At 46.7% G+C, this 22,838-nt stretch overlaps 1 protein-coding gene across 11 annotated transcripts in view; it reads left to right on the top strand.

The window, feature by feature from the left end:
- The window catches only part of ITSN1 (intersectin 1), a 249,074-nt gene that overhangs the window by 171,017 nt on the left and 55,219 nt on the right, over nucleotides 1-22,838 (top strand). For 9 of the 11 annotated variants that reach the window (XM_044939433.2, XM_006048225.4, XM_044939414.2 and 6 more), the window contains 5 exons: nucleotides 995-1,161; nucleotides 4,941-4,986; nucleotides 7,381-7,502; nucleotides 10,795-10,912; nucleotides 12,834-13,025. In XM_044939433.2, coding sequence (XP_044795368.1) covers nucleotides 995-1,161; nucleotides 4,941-4,986; nucleotides 7,381-7,502; nucleotides 10,795-10,912; nucleotides 12,834-13,025 — 645 coding nt within the window. Of the gene's footprint in view, nucleotides 1-994; nucleotides 1,162-4,940; nucleotides 4,987-7,380; nucleotides 7,503-10,794; nucleotides 10,913-12,833; nucleotides 13,026-13,406; nucleotides 14,929-22,838 lie in introns of those variants that run through there. The other 2 variants (XM_044939437.1, XM_025281353.3) reach the window with 2 other exon arrangements.

Below are 22,838 nucleotides of genomic sequence, written 5' to 3'. Positions count from 1 at the left end.
ACTTGGTTTCTAAGCCTTAGAAAAATCAGGGGTTTTAGAAGAAAAATTTCCTCTGGAATGCAAAGCCTTCACCTTCCAGACAGTAAAGAACTTTAATTCTGGACCTTTAAGACTAAATTACATGGATAATAACATGTAAGAAACTGTGATTTGTCTTTTCATCTTGTTCAGAAAGGCGTGATTATTTTCTGGGATTGGGTAGATACTATTTTTATCAGCAGCCCATTCTACCTGTTCCTGTTTGAATGACAAGTGATGTCCATTTTTAACTAAATAATATATATTTAAAATTATGTGTTCTAACAGCTTCTGCCATCTGTGTAGTATGGCACAAAAGAACTTAGGTTTTCACCGAGGCACTTTGAAAAGTGTCTTATTTAATTTACATAAAGGATATACCACATCTAAAAGTTTTCTAAAATGGTGACTTGGTACCTTCAAAAAGTGAATTACAGATATTTGATGAGCTACTGAGAGCCTGCATGTCAGTGCCTCTAACACTGCACAACCTAGGTACTCAATAAATGTTAATTCAAAGTAAACATTAAAATAAAAGGTGTATATATGTATAACCAAATCACTTTGTTATACAGTGGGAATTAACATTGTAAATCAACTGCACTTTTTTTTTTTTAAATCCTGAAGAAAAAAAAAGTAAATATAAAAATGCCAAGTAAAAAGAAAACATGGCATTAAGTCAGAGATCACTGTCTGTACTGTTATTGGTGGACATGCAGGTTTGTTGCTGTTGTTGTTTCTGGGGCTGGGTCTTCACAGGAATTGTCTCCCTGGCTGCAATTACTGAAATTTATATGCAGGTTGGTCAATTTGGAGCCCAGGGGATTCTGCAACTCTGTGTTTTATCTGTGACTAGGCTTTCTCTTGACTGGACCTTATCCTAATGTCCTTGTTCATAAACTTGCTTTTGCAAAGTTGTCTGGGATTTCTGTAAACAATCAAGCTCTCTCCGTATCTCAATATTTCTCCCCACCAGAATTTATTGCCATGTACACTTACGAGAGTTCTGAGCAAGGCGATTTAACCTTTCAGCAAGGGGATGTGATTTTGGTTACCAAGAAAGATGGTGACTGGTGGACAGGAACAGTGGGCGACAAGTCCGGCGTCTTCCCTTCTAACTATGTGAGGCTTAAAGATTCAGAGGTAAACCCACATTAACTGTTTCCTCTCCCCTTCTGTGCAGTGACTCTCTTTTCAGGGAGTCATGAGGTTTGCCGGTGGAACATCGTTGTTGGGTTTTGCTACGGTCTGGAACGTGGCTGCAAACACAGTGTGGCGTGTCACTGTGTGAGCTTGGCTAGGTGCTGCAGGGTCAGCCTCGGCGTCCCCACAGCAGAAGAACCCACCGGGGCTCGGAGGAGGCTGCCCTGGATGAGGCTGGTCTGCGTCAGCTGGGATAACGTTCAGGATTCCTCTCTGTTCCTGGATGTAACTGACAGAATTTAGAATAAATGTTCTTGATTAAGTCTCCATGGTCACTGATCTGGGCTACCCCAAGAAAGATACACAGCGGTATTTCCCCCATGTAAACAAATGTATTTTGGTGATACTAGCCCCAGAATATTGGGTAGTAGAGAGTTTTTAGAATTTATTTATCTTTCATGAAACACAACATGGTTATACTTGAATACACAGCCAAAATATAAACCATCATAGTGAACTGAAAGCAATAAAATACGCTATCTCATTTGCATTGCATAACAGGTGGTTAACATCCTTAGTCATAAATGAGTTCTTAGAAATCTGTAACAAACACATTGATATATTCAGGGGAAGGGAAGACAGAAGAAAATGAAAAACACAAGTGATTATGAGGATTAAGCATATATGAAGATGACTGAGCTGAACAGTAGCAGAAGAAAAGCAACTATTTTGTAATACCATATTACCAAAGGTTAAAAATGTATTAATAACATTTGTAGAGTTTTAGGAAATATACCCACATAAATACAAGACTGATGAAGTTCGGTCTATATGAGAAGTGAAAGTGAAAGTCACTCAGTCGTGTCAGCTCTTTGCGACCCCCTGGACTATACAGTCCATGGAATTCTCCAGGCCAGAATACTGGAGTGGGTAGCCTTTCCATTCTCCAGGGGATCTTCCGGACCCAGGAAGAGAAATGGGATCTTCTGCATTGCGGGCAGATTCTTTACCAACTGAGCTATCAGGGAAGCCACCCGTCTATATAATAGGGGGAAATCTATTATAGGTTGGACTCAAAACTATAAATTTTGGATATCCTTGTTCCTAGCAGCTCCAATTCGTTGGAATTATTTCAAAAAGTTGGTTGGATAAATTTACAATTTGTATATAAATCATGTTTACTGATAGAATTTATATTTTTACCTACACAATAGCAAGACACAAGATTTCACTAAGGCTTTTGGCCAGGCCTTGGTATCTCCTGATCAGAGATTGAGCAGAGACTCAGTTTATTTTCAATGCTTACAAATTGGAAGTGGCTCCCAACTGTTGTTAATGAGGCCCTAAAAATTCAGTTGCATAAAATGTGGTCCTGAGATGATACAGAATTAATGAAATAGTGGCACGGGCCTCCTGACCTATGGAAGCCCATCTCCTAGTGGCCAATTTCAAGTTAGTGGGAATTTCAGGTCATAAAGGTAGCCATTTACCAGACCCATAGCCACTTGGGGTGCAAGGCTGGGCCTGGTGATAAACTGTGATTCCCCCTTCAGTCTGCCTTCTCTGCTTCCCTACAGTTCCCTGGAGTGGTTGTATTTGCTTGAGATTTTTATTTGTTTTTGTTTTGGCTTTTTTTTTTTTTTCTTTTTTTAGGGAGTATTATTGTTGTTTGGGGGTTTTTTTGGTTTTCCCTTGCTTTGGTCTTGAGAGCAGCTTGCTGAAATTCCCCTGGAGGGGTTTGCATAAGTCTGCTTCCCCTTGGAGAATTTGGCCGAAGCTTAGAATGAAAATACTTCTTTTCTGTAAGACAGTCATTGTATTATCCTCTGAAGACCAGGAGAGGGAAAATTCAACTCTTCTCCAGACCAGTTAGTTAGATCCAGTAGGAACCATGGAGATGATATTTTAGGAGAGCAGAGGGAAAACGTTACAAACTAAACTCAATTTCTGCTCCCATGCACAGAAACTCTTAAAGTGGCTTTACCTTTGAGATCAATTAAACACCAAAGCCATTACTTGTATTATCCTTTAATAAACGTGAGTTTTCTACCCAAACCGTCCCAAGTCAGTAAGTTTAGAAAAAATGCACTGTGACATTTTCTAAAGGTAAGTTGAATTGTAAAGTGCTTTTTTAACTACCGTCTTAAATTATCAGCCACTGAAGAACTGGCAGTGCTAATGATTTTGGGGCAAACATTTAGCTACATTATTTCATAATAATGAAAAAATCTAAAAAACTCTTTCATCCTACTTGGACATAGAATTCAGTGCATAAGGCAATATCCTGCCAGACTTAAAAACCAGACCGAGCCTCAGATACCAGAATTGACCCGTGGATGCAGAGAGGGGTTTGTCCTAAGCCTGCTTCCCTTCTCTGCATGAGCAGGGCTGGGGCATGTCGCCTGGATCAGCTTTTCTATTGCATTCTTGAGAAGTGCCAGAGCCAAACATGGCCATCTGAGTCTGTCTCAGCTTAAGTGCTGGCTGCGGTGTTTAAAAGGGAGCACATTAAAGTGGCTGGAACTCCATCACTGGGTTGCCAATCGCTTTGTTCTTTTTATAGAACAGAGAAAGCCTATTATAAGCCTGCAATGGGAAATTAACTGGCCGTTTGGAATTTTGTAGCATTAGTATGCCTTCATGTTGATACGTAGCCTATGAAAATTCCGAGGGAGATGGGTATTTTATATATGTATCTTTGTTAATACAGAAAGCATAATCAGAGTAAACATTTTAATTCAAACTTTCCCTGCTAGATGGTTATTGAATTTCAGTATAAATAAAGGGACAACGAGAAGTTGTGTTCCTGGTAGATAAATTACATATTTTTATTTTACAGTTACTCTCATTTAGTTAATTAAGCCGTTCGTTTTGTTCTATTTTAATTGGAATACTTAATTTACTGGAAGATAGTGACACACGAGTGAAAATTAATTCAGAATAAAGCACTTTGTAACGACAGATTACGGCCTGGCCCCTGTCCCAGCCAAGTCTCTGCCGGCTTGGCTTGCTCAGCTAGTTTAAAATTCCATGAGTATTCATGAAGGAATTCAACCCTAAAGCACTTTTGGAACACTTAGTAGGGGGAAAAATGGTCTGCTTCTATGCACTGTGTGTCCAGCATTAAGAGAGAAATTTTAGCGTTTAAACAGTGTAAAGTTTGGGTAGAAAGGACTCACAGGAGAGAGTGACCACCTCTTTGGATAATAGAATGGGGGGCAGGGGTGTTTGAATCGCCACTATCCTGTTTTCCTTCTTTAAAAAAAAAAAGAAAGCCCTAAAGCAGATGTACCAAAATGGTAACATGTTCACATACTAAATTGGAGTATAGAGCTCATGGATGTCTGCTGTAACCTCTGTACTTTTTGTCTGTGAAATGTTTACTGATTCACCATTTGGACATCAAACATGAGCTTAGTGTTCAGGATGTAGGCCGACAGTCTCCTGGTGGGGAAGCCCCTGTTTGATTTGACACAGGGACAGGCCACACGCGTGTTACACACAGGCAGTGCCCGAGCCCTGGGGGATCTATACAGTGCCACTCTGCTTATTTTCCCTCAAGAAGAGAGTAAAGGCTGTGTGCTTTACAGTACTTACTTTGCCCCATGTTTTCCTTGATACACATTGTAATGCCAGGAGATAAAATGCTGCTGTGTTTCTCCAGAATGAAAAAAAGGAATTTAGGGGCTCACGCGGGTTCGTGACATCATTCATCGTTTTTTAAGTTGCTTGACCAAAACTCTTCAGTATGCAAATGAGACCTTCTGCTCTGTTTCAAGGGCTCTGGAACTGCTGGGAAAACAGGGAGTTTAGGAAAAAAACCTGGTAAGTGACAAACCCTGATGATTATTTTTTCAATGTTTTTAATGTAATTGATAGTTGCTCCCAATCTTTTATTAGGGCTAGAAACCTTTTTGGAAAAAAAAAAAGAAAAGCAAAGACTAAAGAATCTGTCCTGAGTGGTTGGAATAGATCCTTTCCTTGGAATCCATTAATAATGTGTATCCATGATTATGAAATAATGGCTGTTGCTTCACACATGGGGTATTAGGGACATTTATCAGACAGAATGTTCTCTTGGGATGTGAAGAAATAATTCAGGCAAGATGGTGAGACATTGTCACGCTTGGAACTGTAGGATTTGGGGTCAGCTGCTACTTAATCCTTCTCTCATTGGGTTCAGTACTCTTTCCTTTTCTGAAGCATATTCAGTCCCAGGATGCAAATAGTGGAGGAGATTAGAGGAGCCGCCCGTATTATCAGACACTGGGGCCTATGAATTTAGATGCTTTTGAGTAGTTTTCCTCAAGTACACCATGAAGGCACAAAATTATAGTCATCCCCCTGAACTCAAAAGTGTTTCACTTTATTTAAACAAAAATCACATGTTCTATTAATAGAAACATGAACAAGAGAAGAAGGAAGCAGCTGGGAAATCATACGGTTGGTATGGCCTGTCTTCCTCACCTAGGTCATTTGAGCTCTTTTGCTATGACAGCCTTAAGAAATTACAGGTTGAGAGTCACCATGGCACTGAGAGAGGGACTTGTGTAACTGTGCCTGGCGCTCAGCCTCCAGACAGGCTCACCTGACAAGGAAAAGTGGGCTTTTCAGTAGTTGTAGGATTTCAGACTGACTCAAGATATCAGACCACCCCAGTCAAATCTCTAGTATGCTATGGGGTTGGCCAAAAAGTTTGTTTGGGTTTTTCCATCGCATCTTACAGGCTAACCTGGATGAACTTTTTGGCCAACCCTATACATTTTGAATGGTCGTTCCAAAGGGTCCAGAGGGGCTTAACATCGCACTGAAACCAGCGAGCTGCTCAAAAAAAAAAAAAAAAAAAAAAAATGGAAAAGAGTATTGAGGCAGGTCACCAGCTACACAGGCCAGGTCTGTTGAACAATGGGAACACCGGGAGCCAAATAGGGTAATAATTTGGATGTTTTTCGAATTGAGAACTCTTTGGAGTCTAGAGCTAATCCTTGGTGGGCTGGGGGAGAGTTCTCGTCCCCAGAGCAGATTTCCCATCTTGGGCTCTCAGGGGAGCCCAGACATGTGTGAGCTGGGCTCTCTCTTGCTTCCCTGAGTTCTGGGACGCGTCTGACAGGGCCAGTCTGCACCGGGGTGTCCCAGTGCTCCTAGCGTGGTGGCCACTGATTACAGAATAGGGTCGGGTGGGCGGAGGGCCCGGGTTATGTTCCTTAACGCAGGAAATGCTGTCAGAGACGGGCCTTCTACTTCTCTCCTTCTGTCTGTCTTTACTTCATTCCTTGTGTCTTCATCTCTTTCTTCCGAGAACAGTTACGATGGGGAGAGAGTGTAGAGGAATAGAACAGTCTGTTCCGTCTTGTATCTAGAAATCCACAAGGCAGTCCCTGCGGATGCGCCAGAATTCAGTCAGAGAAGGGTTTTGTCCTTTCGTAGTCGACCTCCTGTGCCAGGAGAAATGTACTTTTTCAGAGCCTGGTCTGTGGTACTGCTGGACTTTTTCCCACGAAACTGTTCAGTCAGGAAAAGTACAGAACTGTTTTCATTTTTTCTGTGTGGAATTGCTGTTTTGCTTAAAATCCCCCTTTTGACTCTAGGATCCTCCTTTAACTTGCAATAAAAAGAAGTAAACTTCCATTGACGTGATCCCTAGCTGGTATTCAGGGATCACCCTTAAAGTGTCAGCCACAGAGGAAATGGTCTTGTGGACGAAAGAGAGAGGCTGAGGAAAGTCATAGTGTAGAAGTCAAGCCAGTGCCTGCCCCTGGTGGCTTCTCAAGAACACAGTTTGTCTTTCTGCTGTTCCTGGCAGGTGGAATGGCTTCACTTGACTTCCTTGATTCACTCAACCATCCTTCTGTGGACCATGTGATAATAATAAGCCCTGTGTGGGGGCCGGAAGGCGGGTGGGGATGAATGAGCCCAGCTGTTGGCATCCTGAGGGGGAGGGGGAGGGGTGGGGAGTTTGTGGGGGCAAGCTGGTGGGTTCCAAGAGATGAGGGGACCCTCGGGCACACCAGGCAGAACCAGAAGCGAGTCCAGTCCTGGAGCACTGCATTTGCCTTGCGGGGAATGGGGGCCACTGGGCCTTCTTTGTTGAGTAGAAAACCGGCCCTGTGCGCTGGCTTTGAGGACGTTTACCTGTGAACCTGGGAGGTGGCTGTGTCTCGGCTGTCCTTCTCCTGACTCTTAACGATGCACTATACCATGTTTGGTCTTGTTTTCCAGAAATCGCACAGGTCATTGCCTCCTACACAGCTACAGGTCCTGAACAGCTTACCCTGGCCCCCGGTCAGCTGATCCTGATCCGGAAAAAGAACCCAGGTGGATGGTGGGAAGGAGAGCTACAGGTTAGTGTCTTTTCCATTTGTTTAAAATCCCCTGCCCAGATTTCAGTATGCAAGATTTCGAAGGGATGCTATTTCATGGCAAAGCGCAGATACGCCCACACTGTATGAATCCTGCATTTGTGTAACAAGAGATGCCACATTCTCTAAACCCAGTTTGTTCCTAAGCCTTGGGCAGCCAGGAACAGAAATGTGAGAGCTGAGGATTCTTTTGAAGATGTATGTGTATCTGCTGGATTCTTGAGACAGTGAGTGGTGGGCAGGAGAGAGCTCGTGACGGAGAGTTTCATCCTTACTGTCAGCGATACAGGAGCAGAGCTTCCCCTCCGAGGTGCTATCAGGTGTGATGCCACAGTGGCCTGTGCAGTCAAAGCCACATCTGTGTGGCACAACAGTTTTAGTTCTTCTGTGTGTGTGTGTGTCTGTGTGTCCGTCCTCAGTTCATCAGTCTGTCAAGGTAAACCTTGATCAGGAAGGCAAAGATCTACATTGTGGTGAAATAAATAAATACAGCGCTTTCTGTGCATATGGGGCAGATTAAAATTAGAAACTAAAGTGCCAGAGAGTGAAGTGTGAGCTGGTGGACTAAAAGAAAGGTATCTTGGCTGGAATAGAAGGTACAGCCTGGAGTAGCCAAAGGCAGAACTTCCCCTGGGATCTCACTGGTGGGCAGCCATTAAAAACCCCGTCCAGCAGGGCGGACAAGATACAGTTTATTGGTTCAGTATTCCACTGGGGTCCTGGAATCCACTCCCCTCATCCTTTAAAAAATTTTTTTTGTTTTTTAAATTTACTGATTTTTTTGGCTGTGCCACACAATTTGTGGGATCTTAATTCCCCAACCAGGGACTGAACCAGGGCCGTGGCAGTGAAAACACTGTGTCCTAACCACTGGACTGCCAGGGCTTCCCTCCTTCCCCTTTTTAATGTCTCTTCCTTCATTGGGTGGGGGAGGCCTTCCGCAGACCTGTGGTCTCGTTTCCTGTAGAGAGTTGTCGCCTAGTGGCCTTCACGTCCGTAGGTGACTCCCCTGTTCTGAAGACTTACGGGGGTCCCCATGGCCCTCCTCCTCAGCCTGCTCACAGGTGTGCCCTGTTGCCCTTCCATGCGTCTTGCCAGTCTGGCTCTCACAGTGACATCTCTGCTCCAGCCTCGGTCGGTGATCTACTCTCCTGAAGACAAGCAGCAGCCTCAGACCCCGATTTCTTCCTGCCTTTGTCCAGAGCATCTCCCCACATGGTCCTTCCCGCCTCCTTCCTCAAGAGCTGGCCAGATCCCACTTCTTCCAGAAGCTTTCTATGACCGTCCTACCCGAGGTGACATCTTCCCATGAACCATGGTGGCCCCTATGCCTGAGCCTCTCTTGACATTTAGTATTGATGCCAATACTATTACTTAGCTTCCCATGCATGTTTCTTCTTCATGTAGGTTATCAACTCTTTGAGGGCAGAAACCATATTTTTTCATCCTCTCACTCCTAGTACCTTATGCGAAAGAGTCTTGAGAGGGTCCTTGCAACCCTCAGTTGTCTGCCCAGGAGGGCTTCTGGTGCTCTCACCAGACTTTGTCTTCTGCGACTACACGGATGAAGAAATTGGGAACATCATCTGGTGTTCCAGTGGTTGACTCCGCACCTCCCCTTAGGTGACATGGGTTCAATCCCTGGTCAAGGAATTAAGATCCTGCATGCTACGAGGCACGGCCAAAAAATAACAGAAATTATTTTTAAAAGAAAAATAGAAGTTGCCAGTGAGTTCTGTGTTCTGCCCTTGGGAAACTGCACAGATGCAGGAAATGGTGGTGTCTCTGTGAGCCCCACGGCAGTGTATACCAGATAGATGAACCTGGGGGACCTTTTAAAGAAGTGGCTTCAACCATGGGTGGGTTCAGTGTGAAGATAAAAGCTTTAGTCCTTGAGCCAAGGGCATAAAATCTATCAGACCACAAAGAAAGTGAAATCTGATCTACGTTCTGAAAGTAACCCAGAAGTATCCTTCACGACAAATTGAATCAGATAAGAGGGTAAGGGTGAGGTATGGAAAGCTTCCTTTTCTCTGAATTTTATTTTCTTATTTTGGGACTAGGTTAGAGGGGAGGCATGCATGTGTGCCCTGTAAGTTGTTCTGAACTCTCTGCTCCTGGTGTGCAGAAGGGTAGTTATGACATCCCTAATTAGAGTCTTTGTCTCTTAGAATTATGTCAGGATTACAAGTCTTGGTTCACCAACTTTATTATAAGTTCCTTCAAGTCACATACTGTCCATTTCCAGCAACTCCCAGCATGTAAGCTCTCAATGAATGGATTTTGTGTTGAATTAGATTAAAGTGAAGGAGAAAGGACTGGCAGTGGGAAACATGACTCATCTGGTACAGTTAATATCCATAAGATCATAGATGCGAGTGTGAATCTTGGCTTGCCATTAACTAGCCTGTAACATTGAGGTTATCGCTTAACTTTTCTGAGCCTTACTCTTTTTGTCTGAGAACTGGGAATAGCGAAAGTGGGACATGGGAAATGGAAATTGTAGTAGTAGTATTCTTCTGGAATTGTTGTGTAGGTACATGTATGATAGATGTTTAACACAGGCCTAGCTCATAAGAAGCTCCCAGTACATGTTGCTGCCATTATTATTATTATTATTATTCCTAAAATCCATATATAACGTTGGCATAAACCATAATCTCTGCCCGACCTGAAATTGACATCTGCGAGCTATTCAGCGAGCAGGCTTTTCTGTCCTGTAAGTGCAGCACTTTCCTCTGACCGTGACCCACACCATCGGCCTCGTAGGAAAACACTCCAGGCTTTGCCGACCAACGGCTGCCACAATTTGAATTTCAGCTATGGTGTTTTCATTTTGTAATATAGCAATCCATCGAGTCTATTGATGATATTCTGTTTTAGTTATGTGTAAGCTTGGCATACGGAGAAGGCGATGGCACCCCACTCCAGTCCTCTTGCCTGGAGAATCCCATGGACAGAGGAGCCTGGTGGGCTGTAGTCCATGGAGTTTCTAAGAGTCGGACACGACTGAGTGACTTCACTTTCCCTTTTCACTTTCATGCATTGGAGAAGGAAATGGCAACCCACTCCAGTGTTCTTGCCTGCAGAATCCCAGGGACGGGGGAGCCTGCTGGGCTGCCGTCTATGGGGTCGCACAGAGTCGGACACGACTGAAGCGACTTAGCAGCAGCAGCAGCAAGCTTGGCATAAGCACACCATGTTCGGAAGCAAACTACACCATGAAAGAGGATGAAGCTTTGAAACATTTTAATGTAATTTTTTTTATTATTAGGCACGTGGGAAAAAGCGCCAGATAGGCTGGTTTCCTGCTAATTACGTCAAACTTTTAAGCCCTGGGACGAGCAAAATCACTCCAACAGACCCACCAAAGCCAACAGCTTTCCCAACAGGTGAGCGGTTTACACTCTGCTCAGAAAATGGTCTGTGCTTCCTGGTAGCCCTCCCACTCACTTCTCTCGTGGAGTGGCAGAAGTTGTCTTTCACATCGGCTGTAACCGCCTCTTGTACTTGGGGGGGCTGATACCCCACGAATGTGATAAGGAATATGTTTTTCAAAAGGACCAAATATCTAAGCAGCTTTGCTGTGCTGGGTACAACAGACTCCTTGTTGGAACTGGCTTCCTAAAGGGGCCCTGAATGCTGTGCTATTGAAGCCAGATTTTTCTCTTGATTTCCTTCCAACTATTTAAATTGGGATTTGGGCTGGGGCGGCAGTGGGGGTTGGGGAGAGACAGAAAGGGCCTCCTAAAAATAAATGGCCGGGGTCTAAATAGGTCAGGAGATTGAGCCGAGAGGCCACAGGGGTCTATTGGCTGTCATGTGCTGCTCAGTAAAGACTGAAATAGCTCCCCTGTGACATTTCCTGTGAACAGAGGGGCTTCGCTTAATGGGCAGGATGTTATACACGCTCTCCTAAAGGGACCAAGAGGGAACAGAGGGCCCTGCAGCTGAGATGGTTGGCTATCTTCTGATTGAAGAGACCAAATTAGATGCTTCGGTAATGTGTGAGAGGGTGAGATAAGGGAAGCCGACTTCTGCTTGGGTCTTTAAGCCATTAATGGAATCTTGGGTGGTATTTGTGGAAAACACAGGCTTTTCCTTCCAGAACCTTGTGGCTAAATGTCTGTGCTGTACATCCCCAGTGAAATCAGATCAAAACCTGGCAGCCTTTGCAAGAAATGAAAGGATTGGTCAACTTTGTGACTGATTGCTGACCCCAGCTGGGCCCCTGTGCTTGAGCCGTGGCCTCTCTTGTGGGCAGAGGGGTGTGGTGCCCACTGGGTCTCCTCTCCCTTGGGGAGGCCTAGTGGCATGCCCTTCATCAGGTTGGTTAAAACCCACAGAAATTGTTTGCCAAGGGGATGGGATTAGCTGGAACATCGTTAAAGCCTGAGCCTGTATACAGGTTGGTCAGGAAAGATGAACAGGGGTAACACCTACCTAGGCAGACTTCTCTGAAGTGTAAAAATGCCAGGGAATAAAAACAGTGTAACCTCCTGTAGGTTTGAGGGAAAATGAGAAAAGGAGAATTGTCCTTAAATGTGGAAATTGCTTCTTGGAGACAAGATTCTGAGACACAAAAGCACAGCAGAATAAGGCACTGGTTTTCCTTTTCACTAAGAGCTTTCCAGGTGGTGCTGGTGGTAAAGGATCTGCCTGCCAATGCAGGAGACGCAAGAGACAGGAGACGTGGGTTTGATCCCTGGGTCGGGAAGATCCCCTGGAGAAGGAAAAGGCAACCCACTCCAGCATTCTGGCCTGTCAAATCCCACAGACAGAGGAGTCTGGCAGGCCACAGTCCATGGGGTCGCAAAGAGTCGGATACAGCTGAGCACAAGAGTTGAACTTTTTGGAGGTCAGCTGGTAATCACCTTCCACCTTAAAAAAACAGACAACAAAAAACAAGCCAACAAAAAATCAGAAAAGGGAAAAAAAGAGCTGGGTTCGAGTCCACATGATCCACAGCTGTGTGTGCAGATGGGCTAGCATTCCGAGTCAGCATCCTGAAGGAACATCACCACCCTCAAACAGAAATGATTCCCTGGTAGCTCTCCCTATGGGAGAGCTGTTTTCTGCAGACAGCGGAACACCTGAAAGAGGAAGACAGGATGGGAACTAAAGGCGAGGCCTGCCATTTCTGCTGTTGTCTTGGTCCCCAGCCCTCCAGCTTCTTCCACTGCCCACACTTAGAGCCCTCAGAGCCCTCCAGGTAGCTCTACCCTCTTCGGGCAAGGAGGTCGGGACACGGGAGGCCCAGAGAGCCTCAGGCAGCCTGCGCCCCCTCCCGCTCACCGGGCCTGTCTCCCGCAGTGTGCCAGGTGATCGGGATGTACGACTACACCGCGCAGAACGACGACGAGCTGGCCTTCAGCAAGGGCCAGGTCATCAATGTCCTCAACAAGGAGGACCCCGACTGGTGGAAGGGTGAAGTCCACGGGCAGGTGGGGCTCTTCCCGTCCAACTACGTGAAGCTGACCACGGACACGGACCCCAGCCAGCAATGTAAGTGCCCCGGCCGCCCGGTTGCCTCTCCTCTCTGGCGTCTCACGGTGAAACATGCAGCATTGCTCTGATTCTGCCGAGCTTTGTTTGCGGAACTTAGCTAGACCATTGCTGCATTCGCAACAGTCTCTTTGAAGACCTTCCTTGTAATGCAAGACTTTTATCTCGTGGGGTTTTCGTTTTGTTGGTTTTTTTGTTTTTGGTTTTAAAAATCATTCCTTCTGTAGCATGTCCCCTCCCTCCCCTCCCCCCCTTTTTCTTTTTTTTTTCCTTTTTAATCATTTTGGCACCATGCTGTTTTACATGCCTGACTCATTTTCCTAGCTTGAATTTTGCTCATTGTTTTGTTTTGCTTATGTGTTGTTTTCCTCCTTTTTCTAGGAATCATATGTTGTCCACCCCCCCCTCAGGCTTGAAAGTCCTCAAAGAGACCCACTATCCCATATCACTGCCCCGAGGGATGATGGGAGATGCAGCCTTGATCATGTGACTTCCAGCATGATCACCTACTGCCTTCTGAGTAGAAGAACTCACTGCAGAGCAGTTTACCTCATTTTACCTTAGTTGCATGTGATGACAATGTTGAGTTATTACTTGCAGAGATAGAAGCAAAAAATTACAAAAATACACAGGGTAGTGGGTCCTTTTGTGGCTTTCCTAGTGACTCAAATTGACTTCCCCCCACCTTTGCACAGGTGCTTTCAATAGTTTTCAAATTATTTTTCAATAAATCTTTTAGCCTTTTAATAAAAAAAAAAAATGAATGACTTCTTTGCTATTTTGGTTTTGCAAAAAGACCCACTATCAAGGAATGCTGCATGTGCTATTAAAAAAATGTTTCCAAATGTCCATAAATCTGAGACTTGATGTATTTTTTGTTTTTCATTCTGTCCAGTGTTATCAACTAAATTGTGTAGTTTGGGTTTGTTGCCCCCTACTGTAGAAGTACAGAGGAGTTCAGTATATCTGTTTTAAAGACGTGTAGAATGAGGCCAATTAAACAGAAGGTGTTTTGTGCTTGTTTGTGTGTATCAGATGTACCTTGCTGAGCATGTAATAATACATCCTGTACATATGAAATTAGTTCTTTCCATGGCAAAAGCTATTACCTTGTATGATGCTCTAATCACATTGCATTAATTTTATTTTGCACAGTGACCTTGTAGCCCCATGAGAAAGCATGTGTGTTTTTGTTCGGTCTCAGATTTATCTGGTTGAGTTGGTGTTTTCTGTTTGGGGTTTTTAATTTTGCATATTTTCATACCATAAATCCGTAGACGATACCTTTGAGGTTGTCACGGTCAACAGTATCTACAATCTCGCCTTAGTCTCTGTTACACCAAGTTTTATTCCAGTGACTTCATGGAATGACGATTTCAAACAAGTAATTTTCTTGACAAGAAAGAATGTATAGGAGTCTCCCTGCAATTAATTTCCAATGTTTACATTTTTTAACTAGACTGTGGAATTTCTACAGGTTAATATGAAATGGAGCTCATGGTCCGTTGATGTGTTGGATGTTGTAGCTGAAGCCATGTGTGTCTTTTAAACACTAGTTGGAAGCTCTCAATAAAAACGCCGTTGCTGACAGCACAGAAAACGGGGCGGGGGGCAGGGAGCCTCAAGCACAGCCTAGCGGTTCTACTAATGACTTTTTAACAGTAGCGATCTTCTGTTTTACGTCTGTCCCCTTGGGGACTCTGTGCTGGCCATTGTGTAGCGGTCCTTCTCCACTCACACGGTGCCGAGAACGAGGACACCACCTCGTTCGCTGGCGCGTCAGTATTTTCATGGATATGAATGTAAAATATATAAATATATAAACCTGCGGCTTTAACAACTGTAATACAACCTTTTGAATTAGTTATGTGTATAGATAATTAAATTCTTCATATAAAAGTTAGACGGAAATGTCTCTGTGTTCTTGATGTTGGAAGGTGGCAGTGGTGATGGGGAACCAGCCAGACTAGACCTGAGCAGGTGGCCTGCTGCCCACATGTCCATTATGCTACAGATGCCATGGGGACCCTCGCTCTTACCCTGCTACCCGCCCCTCCCTGATCAACATGCAGACAGGTGCCCTTCCTAATACTGACTTTGAAGAATAGAACTCCTGGGACTTTCCTGGTGGTCCAGTGGTTAAGCCATCACACTGCCGCTGTGAGGGGCAGGGGTTCGATCCCTGGTCCAGAACTAAGATCCTGCACACTGCATGGTGCAGCCAAAAACAGGAAAAAGAGACGGCAATTCAACTCTGAGCTTAGCTCTCTCATCGGGCTTTCAGTCTGTGCTATTGATACCACAGGTGAGCGATGTGACTCCGAGAACCACGCATTTGCCCAAAAGGTGTATCACAGAAGGGTCTGTTGAGCTGACAGATGTAAGTAAATACTGAAACTTTCACATCTTCCATGCTATTGTTTGCCATCTGTATCTGCTTTGCAAACTCCAGTTGAATTTGCAGAAACAGACGGGTGTACACCCTGATGAAACTGTTGGCTACGACAGCCACGGGCTTGAATCCGTTCAGGAACCTCGCTTATTGGTCCTCCCCTGCCATTCAGTGGAAAAGTGAGTTCCTTCATCAGTTCAGCAAATAGTTGCGGGGAGAGACTTACCAGGTGTGGACGCTGCTCTGGGTTCTGGGGCAGAGAGTGCTGCTCCATCAGTGAAGACTGGGTCATGGAGTTCACTTTCTAATGGGAAGAACAAGCAGAAAACCAAACTGCTGCATACATATATGTACATAAGTATATGAGGGGTGTGTGTGTGTGTGAGAGAGAGAAGCTGATGCATTCTGTGCCAGGAGAGCTAACGGGTGCCAGGTGACCCTGAGGAGGACATCCAAAGCCAGCGTTTGGGAAGGGCAGCCGCAGGGAGAGATCAGGGAACCCTTCCAGAAAGAAGGGAGACCTAAGGATGAGAAGGAGCCGGATGAAGCTGGGAAGAGAAGGGGCTCTTTGAGGCAGAAGTGTCATACAGGGGCCCCAAGGTGCAGGGAGAGATCCCCATCACTGCCCCCCACCCACCCCCTTGGTCAGCAAAGCCCTGTCTCTTGTCCAGGACCACCTGCTCCCACCCCCCACCCCGCCCCCTTCACCCAAATAAGTCAGTGTTTCCAGCTTTGAGTTTTGGCTAGCAGAGATGCAGTTGTCAAGGTGGGTAATCCACGATAATACTCTCCACAACTCTCTCTCTCCATCCCCCTGTCTGTAGATCAACCCTCTTAGGCTGTGTTGACACAGGTTTGTCCCCAGGAATCTTGCTCTTCCCCCTCACAGATGATGCAGTTTGCATTTGATCATAGTGTCCTTCTGAGCCTGGGCTTCTCAACCAGAGGGAAGGAAGATGACAGCCTCTGGTGGGTAGAGGCGGGGGTTGCTGCTGAAGACCCTGCAATGCACAGGACGGCCCCCGCAGTGAGCATGGTCCCATGTCACCAGTGCCAGGGCTGAGAAAGCCTGGTCTCTCTCATCCCTCTGGCTGCTGTGGGCAATATTCCCCTGGTTGCTCTGGGTGAATATTTTTACGACTGAACTCGAGGTACAATTTTGCCCCAGAGGCACATGGACACATGAGAGGGCCTTGGTTTCGCAGTTCTGACTTGCTTTTCTGTGTCTGGCTGCCTCTGCTGTGCAGAGCAGAACCCACAGAGCTGAAGGTGGCCACGTGGCCCACGCTCCAGGCTGCCTCTGCTTAAAACGATGTCTGGGAGAAGCCAGTCTAAAGGAAGGATTCATTCCCTTGTAAGGTTACAGAGCTTTATGTCATTGCATGTCCACTCTGTTCTGGAGGAAAAAAGGGCAGGCCCAGATCCCCTACCAAGTGGTAACTGGTCCTCTGCGGTTCCTCGCAAACTGAGCAGGATTACTATGGCAACAGCACATCATGGGTAGGGAAAACTAACCTGTCTTACAGCGGTCTAGACCCAGCTCATGTTCCCTGCTAGCGGGTGAACAGACAAATGCTTGGTGAGTTCTTTTCTGGTTGAGAGGATGAGATGGTTAGACAGCCTCATCAACTCAATGGACATGAGTCCGAGCAAACTCCAGGAGATCATGAAAGACAGGGAAGCCTGGCATGCTTTAGTCCATGGGGCCACAGAGTCAGACATGACTTAATGACTGAACAACAACCACAGCCACCTTCTCGGGTGCCACCAGAAGAAAAACCTGCTAACCCTTGTTTAGGAAGCCCATCGAAGCAGTTTACCCATATGAAACATTTGCCAGTATTCTTCTTACCTATAAAACAGCAATTGCATGTGACTCAACCTAGTACACTCATACAACCAGACATGCTGTAGGGCAGGTGCTCAAGAAAGCCTGTTGAATGGGTGGTTCCAGGGATTAGTGAAACAGGAAAGCGCTGAGTTCAGGTTCTCACACAATCCACCCCCGCTGGAGAGGAGACCCTGCTGTCTGCCTTCCCTTTTAGGCGTGAGCTTCCCCAGAGCAAGTCTCCTTGGCAGGTGCTGTTCCTGAAGCCACTCCATCAGTGGTGGGTGAAGGGGGCTGAGGACCAGGGATGCTGGGGCATTGCCTGGTCTCCGTGCCAGCCCTGGTCTCAGCTGGGGAACGGGCCTGACACTCAGTCCTGCTTCCTGGTGGAGTGAACATCACTTCTGAAGGACAGTGAATATTCATTTTCCCTTCTAGCAAAGTGATAAGTTAATCCTATTCATTCTTTTTCATTCCCAAAATAACCCAAGAGAATTTTTTATGGAAACTGCATGGAATGCCAGCGGTTCCAGGACTGTCCAGAAAAATAGCCCTTTCTTAGAAATGTCTGATGTTTTGGATCTGGTAGGATAGAGAAACATAATAAAGTCAAGGATCACAACAGCTCCATGTGAATATCTCATTGCAGCCAGGCCTCTGTTGGGGCTTTCTTTAAGAAAACACCACACATAAAAAGCAGACTTCCAGAATGTTTTCCTGGGTGTGTGGCAATTCCATTTCAGAAGTTTCCGTTGCCTCTTAAGAAGGTTCTGTTCTTTGAATTGAAAACTCAGGCTTTTTTTTTAAAGATAATATAACTTGAGTCACAAAAATTTGTGTTGTTTGTAGAAGATGAGAATCAGCCATAAAATTGTTGTGTCAATACAACTTCCTGTTAAGCATGCTACAGTGTTATTTTGGAGAAGGCAATGGCACCCCACTCCAGTACTCTTGCCTGGACAATCCTATGGACGGAGGAGCCTGGTAGGCTGCAATCCATGGGGTCACTAAGAGTCGGACACGACTGAGCGGCTTCACTTTCACTTTTCACTTTCATGCATTGGAGAAGGAAATGGCAACCCACTCCAGTGTTCTTGCCTGGAGAATCCCAGGGACCGGGGAGCCTGGTGGGCTGCCGTCTATGGGGTTGCACAGTGTCGGAGACGACTGAAGCGCCTTAGCAGCAGCAGCAACAATGTTATTTTATGTTGTCAACAGGCTGGATGTGTGTGTGTGTGTGTGACAGACACAGAGAGACTGGGATTTACAGATAAGTTAAACGCCCACATCAGCAGCTTGGTCACAGTACCACCAGCAAGCAGACAAGTATAACTTTATCAAAGATTCTGGCAGAGGCTGACGGCTGCTGTTCCCACATCTGCTTGGCACACAGTGTCAGAGCCTCAAAAGAGGAAGTGTCCCTTCCTTTTGACCCAGCCCATCATATTGAAAGGTTGCTGCTGCAAGCCCTGTGTTGAGCTAGGATTCATGACCTCTGGAGGAGAGGATTTTGATCCGGGGTCAGAGACGAGGCTTGACTACTTGGAGCTTTTTGTGTAGCAAAGTTTTGTTAAAGTATAATAGAGATAGGGAAAGCTTCTGACATAGACGTCAGAAGGGGACAGAAAGAGTGCCCCCTTGCTAGTTTTTAGCGAGGTGTTTTATGTCTGTTAGAAAGCTATTAATCAGATGAGAGAGACACCTCAAGGCTGAGGGAGTTTCACCAGGCCCCTCCACAATAGGCAATTTTGAGATAGGATGGCACAAGACGTGTCATTCCCCACCCTGGCCATAAAACAATTGACAGGAATACTGGTTTGTTGAGCCGTTAGCAGCCCAAGGTTTGAGAAAAGAAAAAAAAGTTAGTCTTAGGCAGAACCATTTTGAAGAAAGGCAAATTGCAAAGCAAATACATAGTTTCATTAACGTAGCTTAAGAAAAACATTTCCATAAGAAAAATACATTGGTTAGCTCAAGGCAGAACCAGATGTCCTTAACACAGAATTAAAAGAAGCCTCTTTTCATCTTGTGTAGAGAAGGGAAAAAAAAAAAAAAAGATCTGCCACGTGCAGTTTATTACCGCCTGCCACTTGGGAACCTCTGGCCTTCCTGCCTGTTACCCTCTCAGTGCTTTTAAAAATGAGAGCATCTTCTAGATGTAGCTTCTCCTAACAGACCCAGGAGGAGGAGCTGCCATTGTTCCTGGAGGATGCTATGCCACTCAGTATTGCGTAGCCACTCAGTATCGCGTAACGTGACTCTGCTTACAAGGCCCAAGCTGTCCTTTCGTCCCTCGGGCCCTGCCCCATGCTTGCATGCACACCAGTCCACTCTGTTGCAGTCCCGGCTCCCCTCACAGGAAAGGGCCAGGGTGGTGGCAGGTAGATTAGTCGGTGAGGCTGGAATCTTGGAGAGCACTGGGCATCCAGCCTGCAGTTTGCAGCTGAAGGCGCTGAGGGTCCGGGAGCTGTAGTCGCATTCTCAAAGGCAGCTCCCGGATTCACCTTCTGCTCCTCTCTCACATGGTGATTTTGAGAAAGCAGCCCCATCTCTGCCAGGGCCTCAGAGCCGCCCGCCTTCTCTTCATCAGGGGCTGCATCTGTGGAAAGATGGAGAACCAGTTCCCCTTCCCCTTGTGTGGTCCTCCCCTGGCTGGGGCTCCATGGGAGGGAAGGATCCGAACCCCTTCAACACACAGGCTCGAGATGCCACTGGCTTCTTCAGCCTTTAGTCCTTCTCACCCCAACTGCAGGCGGATTTTCCAAAGACAGCCTTGCCCTCCTTGCTCTGTGCCCAGCCTAGCTTCTCAATTTTCATTCCTTGCCTTTCATTCCTGCCGTATATAATAACACAACTTATCTACAATATTAGTGTAATATTTGGCTCCATTTCTTTTAAAATTTTGGAAAACTTGCTTTTCTTTCCTTTTCTTTTCTCTTGGCTGCACTGTGTGGCTTAGGGGATCTTAGTTCCCCAAACAGGGATTGAAACAGTCTACGGCAATGAAAGCAAAACCACTGGTTGTAATTGTTTGGTCACTAAGTCGGGTCCGACTCTTTTGCGACCCCATAGACTATAGCCCACGAGGCTCCTCTGTCCATGGGATTTCCCAGGCTAGAATACTGGCGTGGGGTGCCATTTCCTTCTCGAGGGATCTTCCCGACTCGTTGGCAGGTGGGTTCTCTACCACTGAGCCACTCGAACCACTGCACCATCGGGGATTCCCTGGAATGTTTTATTTTCCTCTGGGGAGATAGAAGAGGGGAGCATGGGGGAGCCACATAACTGTATCCTGGGCCCTTTTAGAGGCTAGGAAGCAGTACAAGATGGCAGGTCAGCGCGTGTTTGAATCCCAGCTATGCCTCTTACGGGTTGTGTGGTCACGGTCAGATTACTTAATCCTCTTTGTGCTTCAGTTTCCTCATGTCCAGATGGAAAGATCACAATAGCACCTAGCAGATATTAAGCTCCCGGTAGATATTAGCCTTGTTGTTACCATTGCTGGGAGAAGAGGCATTTGTGCCTGGTTGGTGAGAATCACGGAATGCATTTAACTGACTTCCTGCTTTCTTGCATTCAACTCAGGCAGCCTATTGATTGTGTGCATTTTAAGACTTTTCGGAAAACATGCTTTTGCAGATGGGGATTTCAGAGAGCTTGGACAGCTTCCCCGAAAACTGTCAGACTGCCTCATTCACGTGTGTGCAGAGCGGGGGCCCCCTCTGTGTCAGTGGGAGGCCCACCCATGTCGAAGCCAGCAGCTTTTTTTTTTTTTTTCCCTGACACCTTCCCGTGCTCTCTAAACATGCAGGGACACCCAGGCCCTGGGCCCCAGCCTCAGCAGCCCTCCTAGCAGAGGGGGAGAAGCTGCCCCGGATTTCACACGGCTGGTTGGCAGTGGGGAGGCCAACAGAGCCCGTGGAATGCATGCGGCTTTCAAATGTCACATCTGTGGACTTGGTTGGCAGGCCCAGGCGGCGCACCACAATAAACCTGTCACACAGGCATTGAGTCACTGGGTCCTTTATTTCTCATCCCTGCGTTCTGCGGCCTTGTGTTCTCTTGCCAGCAGAGACTGGAACGTTTGGCCCCCAAACATGCCAGAAGCTCGATACTTTTTTTAAAGCAACCATGCGGCTTGGCTAAGGAATGTGTGTCCCTAGGGGGTGCTTCCCCGCGGTACCGTCTCCTGAGCAGCCGCCCCCAGCACGCTTGAAGACAGGAGGTTAATTCCCTTCTGCCTCCCTGTGTTTCTCAGGATCTGGATCTTTGGGCCTGGGAACCTCTGCCCTGCTCACTGACCCTCCGGCCTCAGCAGCAGAGGCGCAGCCAGAAGACCCTCTCTGCCTCCTCTCTGGGGCATTACCTTGGAGTCCTGAGGCCCCCATGAGAAGAACCCCAAAGTCTGAATCCTCCACTGATGTGATCTCTGGCACTAACCTTCCCCCTACCTGCGCCCCATCGTCAAGGGGCAGAAGGACATCTGTCTGTCCTCTTCCTCCCCACCCACCTCCCGACCGCTGTATCAAAGGCTCAGGACGCCACCCTTGAGATGAGCCTGCCTGCGATCTCTAGCAGACAGCTCCTCTCCTGCTGCTCCTTCCTGGGGAATATTGGCTGAGGAATACAGATCCAGGTGATGAGACTGGGCTCAGCAGAACCCCAGCAGACGAGGCACCTGTGCTCCTGAAGCTTGCAGGAGCGGGAGGAGGAGCAGACTCGTTTCAGAATCATTGCAGTCGGTGGTGGCTGAAATGGGCTGCGTGTGCCGGAGGGCCAGGGTTGGAGCACGTGGCTTCTCTGAAGAGGCGACAGGTGGCGGAAGATCAGAGGGCATGGAGGGCGGCAGGCAAGCCTTAAGGGCGAGCGCAATCTAAGCCCCAGGAATGGCAGGTGCAAAGGCCCTGAGGGCTGATGGATTTCTCCTGCTCCTTTCATAAAGACACACGAGTCTTCTACCTGGTACCTGCTCCCTGCTTCCCGTCTTCCAGCCTCTTCTGCATACCACAGGCAGAGAGTTATTTTGAGAACCTAACAACTTGGAGTCGCCCCAGTGGTCCAGTAGTTAAGTATCCACCTCAAAATGTAGGGGATGTGGGTTCGATCCCTTGAGGAACTGAGATCTCACATGCTTCGGAGCAACTAAGCCCACATGTTGCAACGACTGAGCTAGTGCACTCTGGAGCCGAGGCGCTGCAACTAGAGAGTCCAGATCCAGCAGTGAAGACTCCTGCATGACGCAATGAGGACCAGAGGCAGCCAAATAAATAAGTAAATGTTAGGACACACATACGCATGCAACTATTTTTGCTTAAAATTGTCCAGGGGTGTCCCAGTGCTCCTGGGATGGCGTCCTAAATCTTGCATTTGATCTGTGAGGCCCTGCTTGATCCTACTTCCTTCTCCCACCCATGTGAGGCCCTCACCTGGCCCAACTCTCTCCTCATTTCAGTTCAGTTCAGTCGCTCAGTCGAGTCTGGCTCTTTGTGACCCCATGGACTGCAGCACACCAGGCCTCCCTGTCCATCACCAACTCCTGGAGTCCACCCAAACTCATGTCCATTGAGTCGGTGATGCCATCCAACCATCTCAT

The sequence above is a fragment of the Bubalus bubalis genome, chromosome 1 (genome assembly GCF_019923935.1).
Source record: "Bubalus bubalis isolate 160015118507 breed Murrah chromosome 1, NDDB_SH_1, whole genome shotgun sequence".
NCBI classification, from domain to species: Eukaryota; Metazoa; Chordata; class Mammalia; order Artiodactyla; family Bovidae; genus Bubalus; species Bubalus bubalis.
This window is presented reverse-complemented; position numbering and strand designations above follow the sequence as displayed.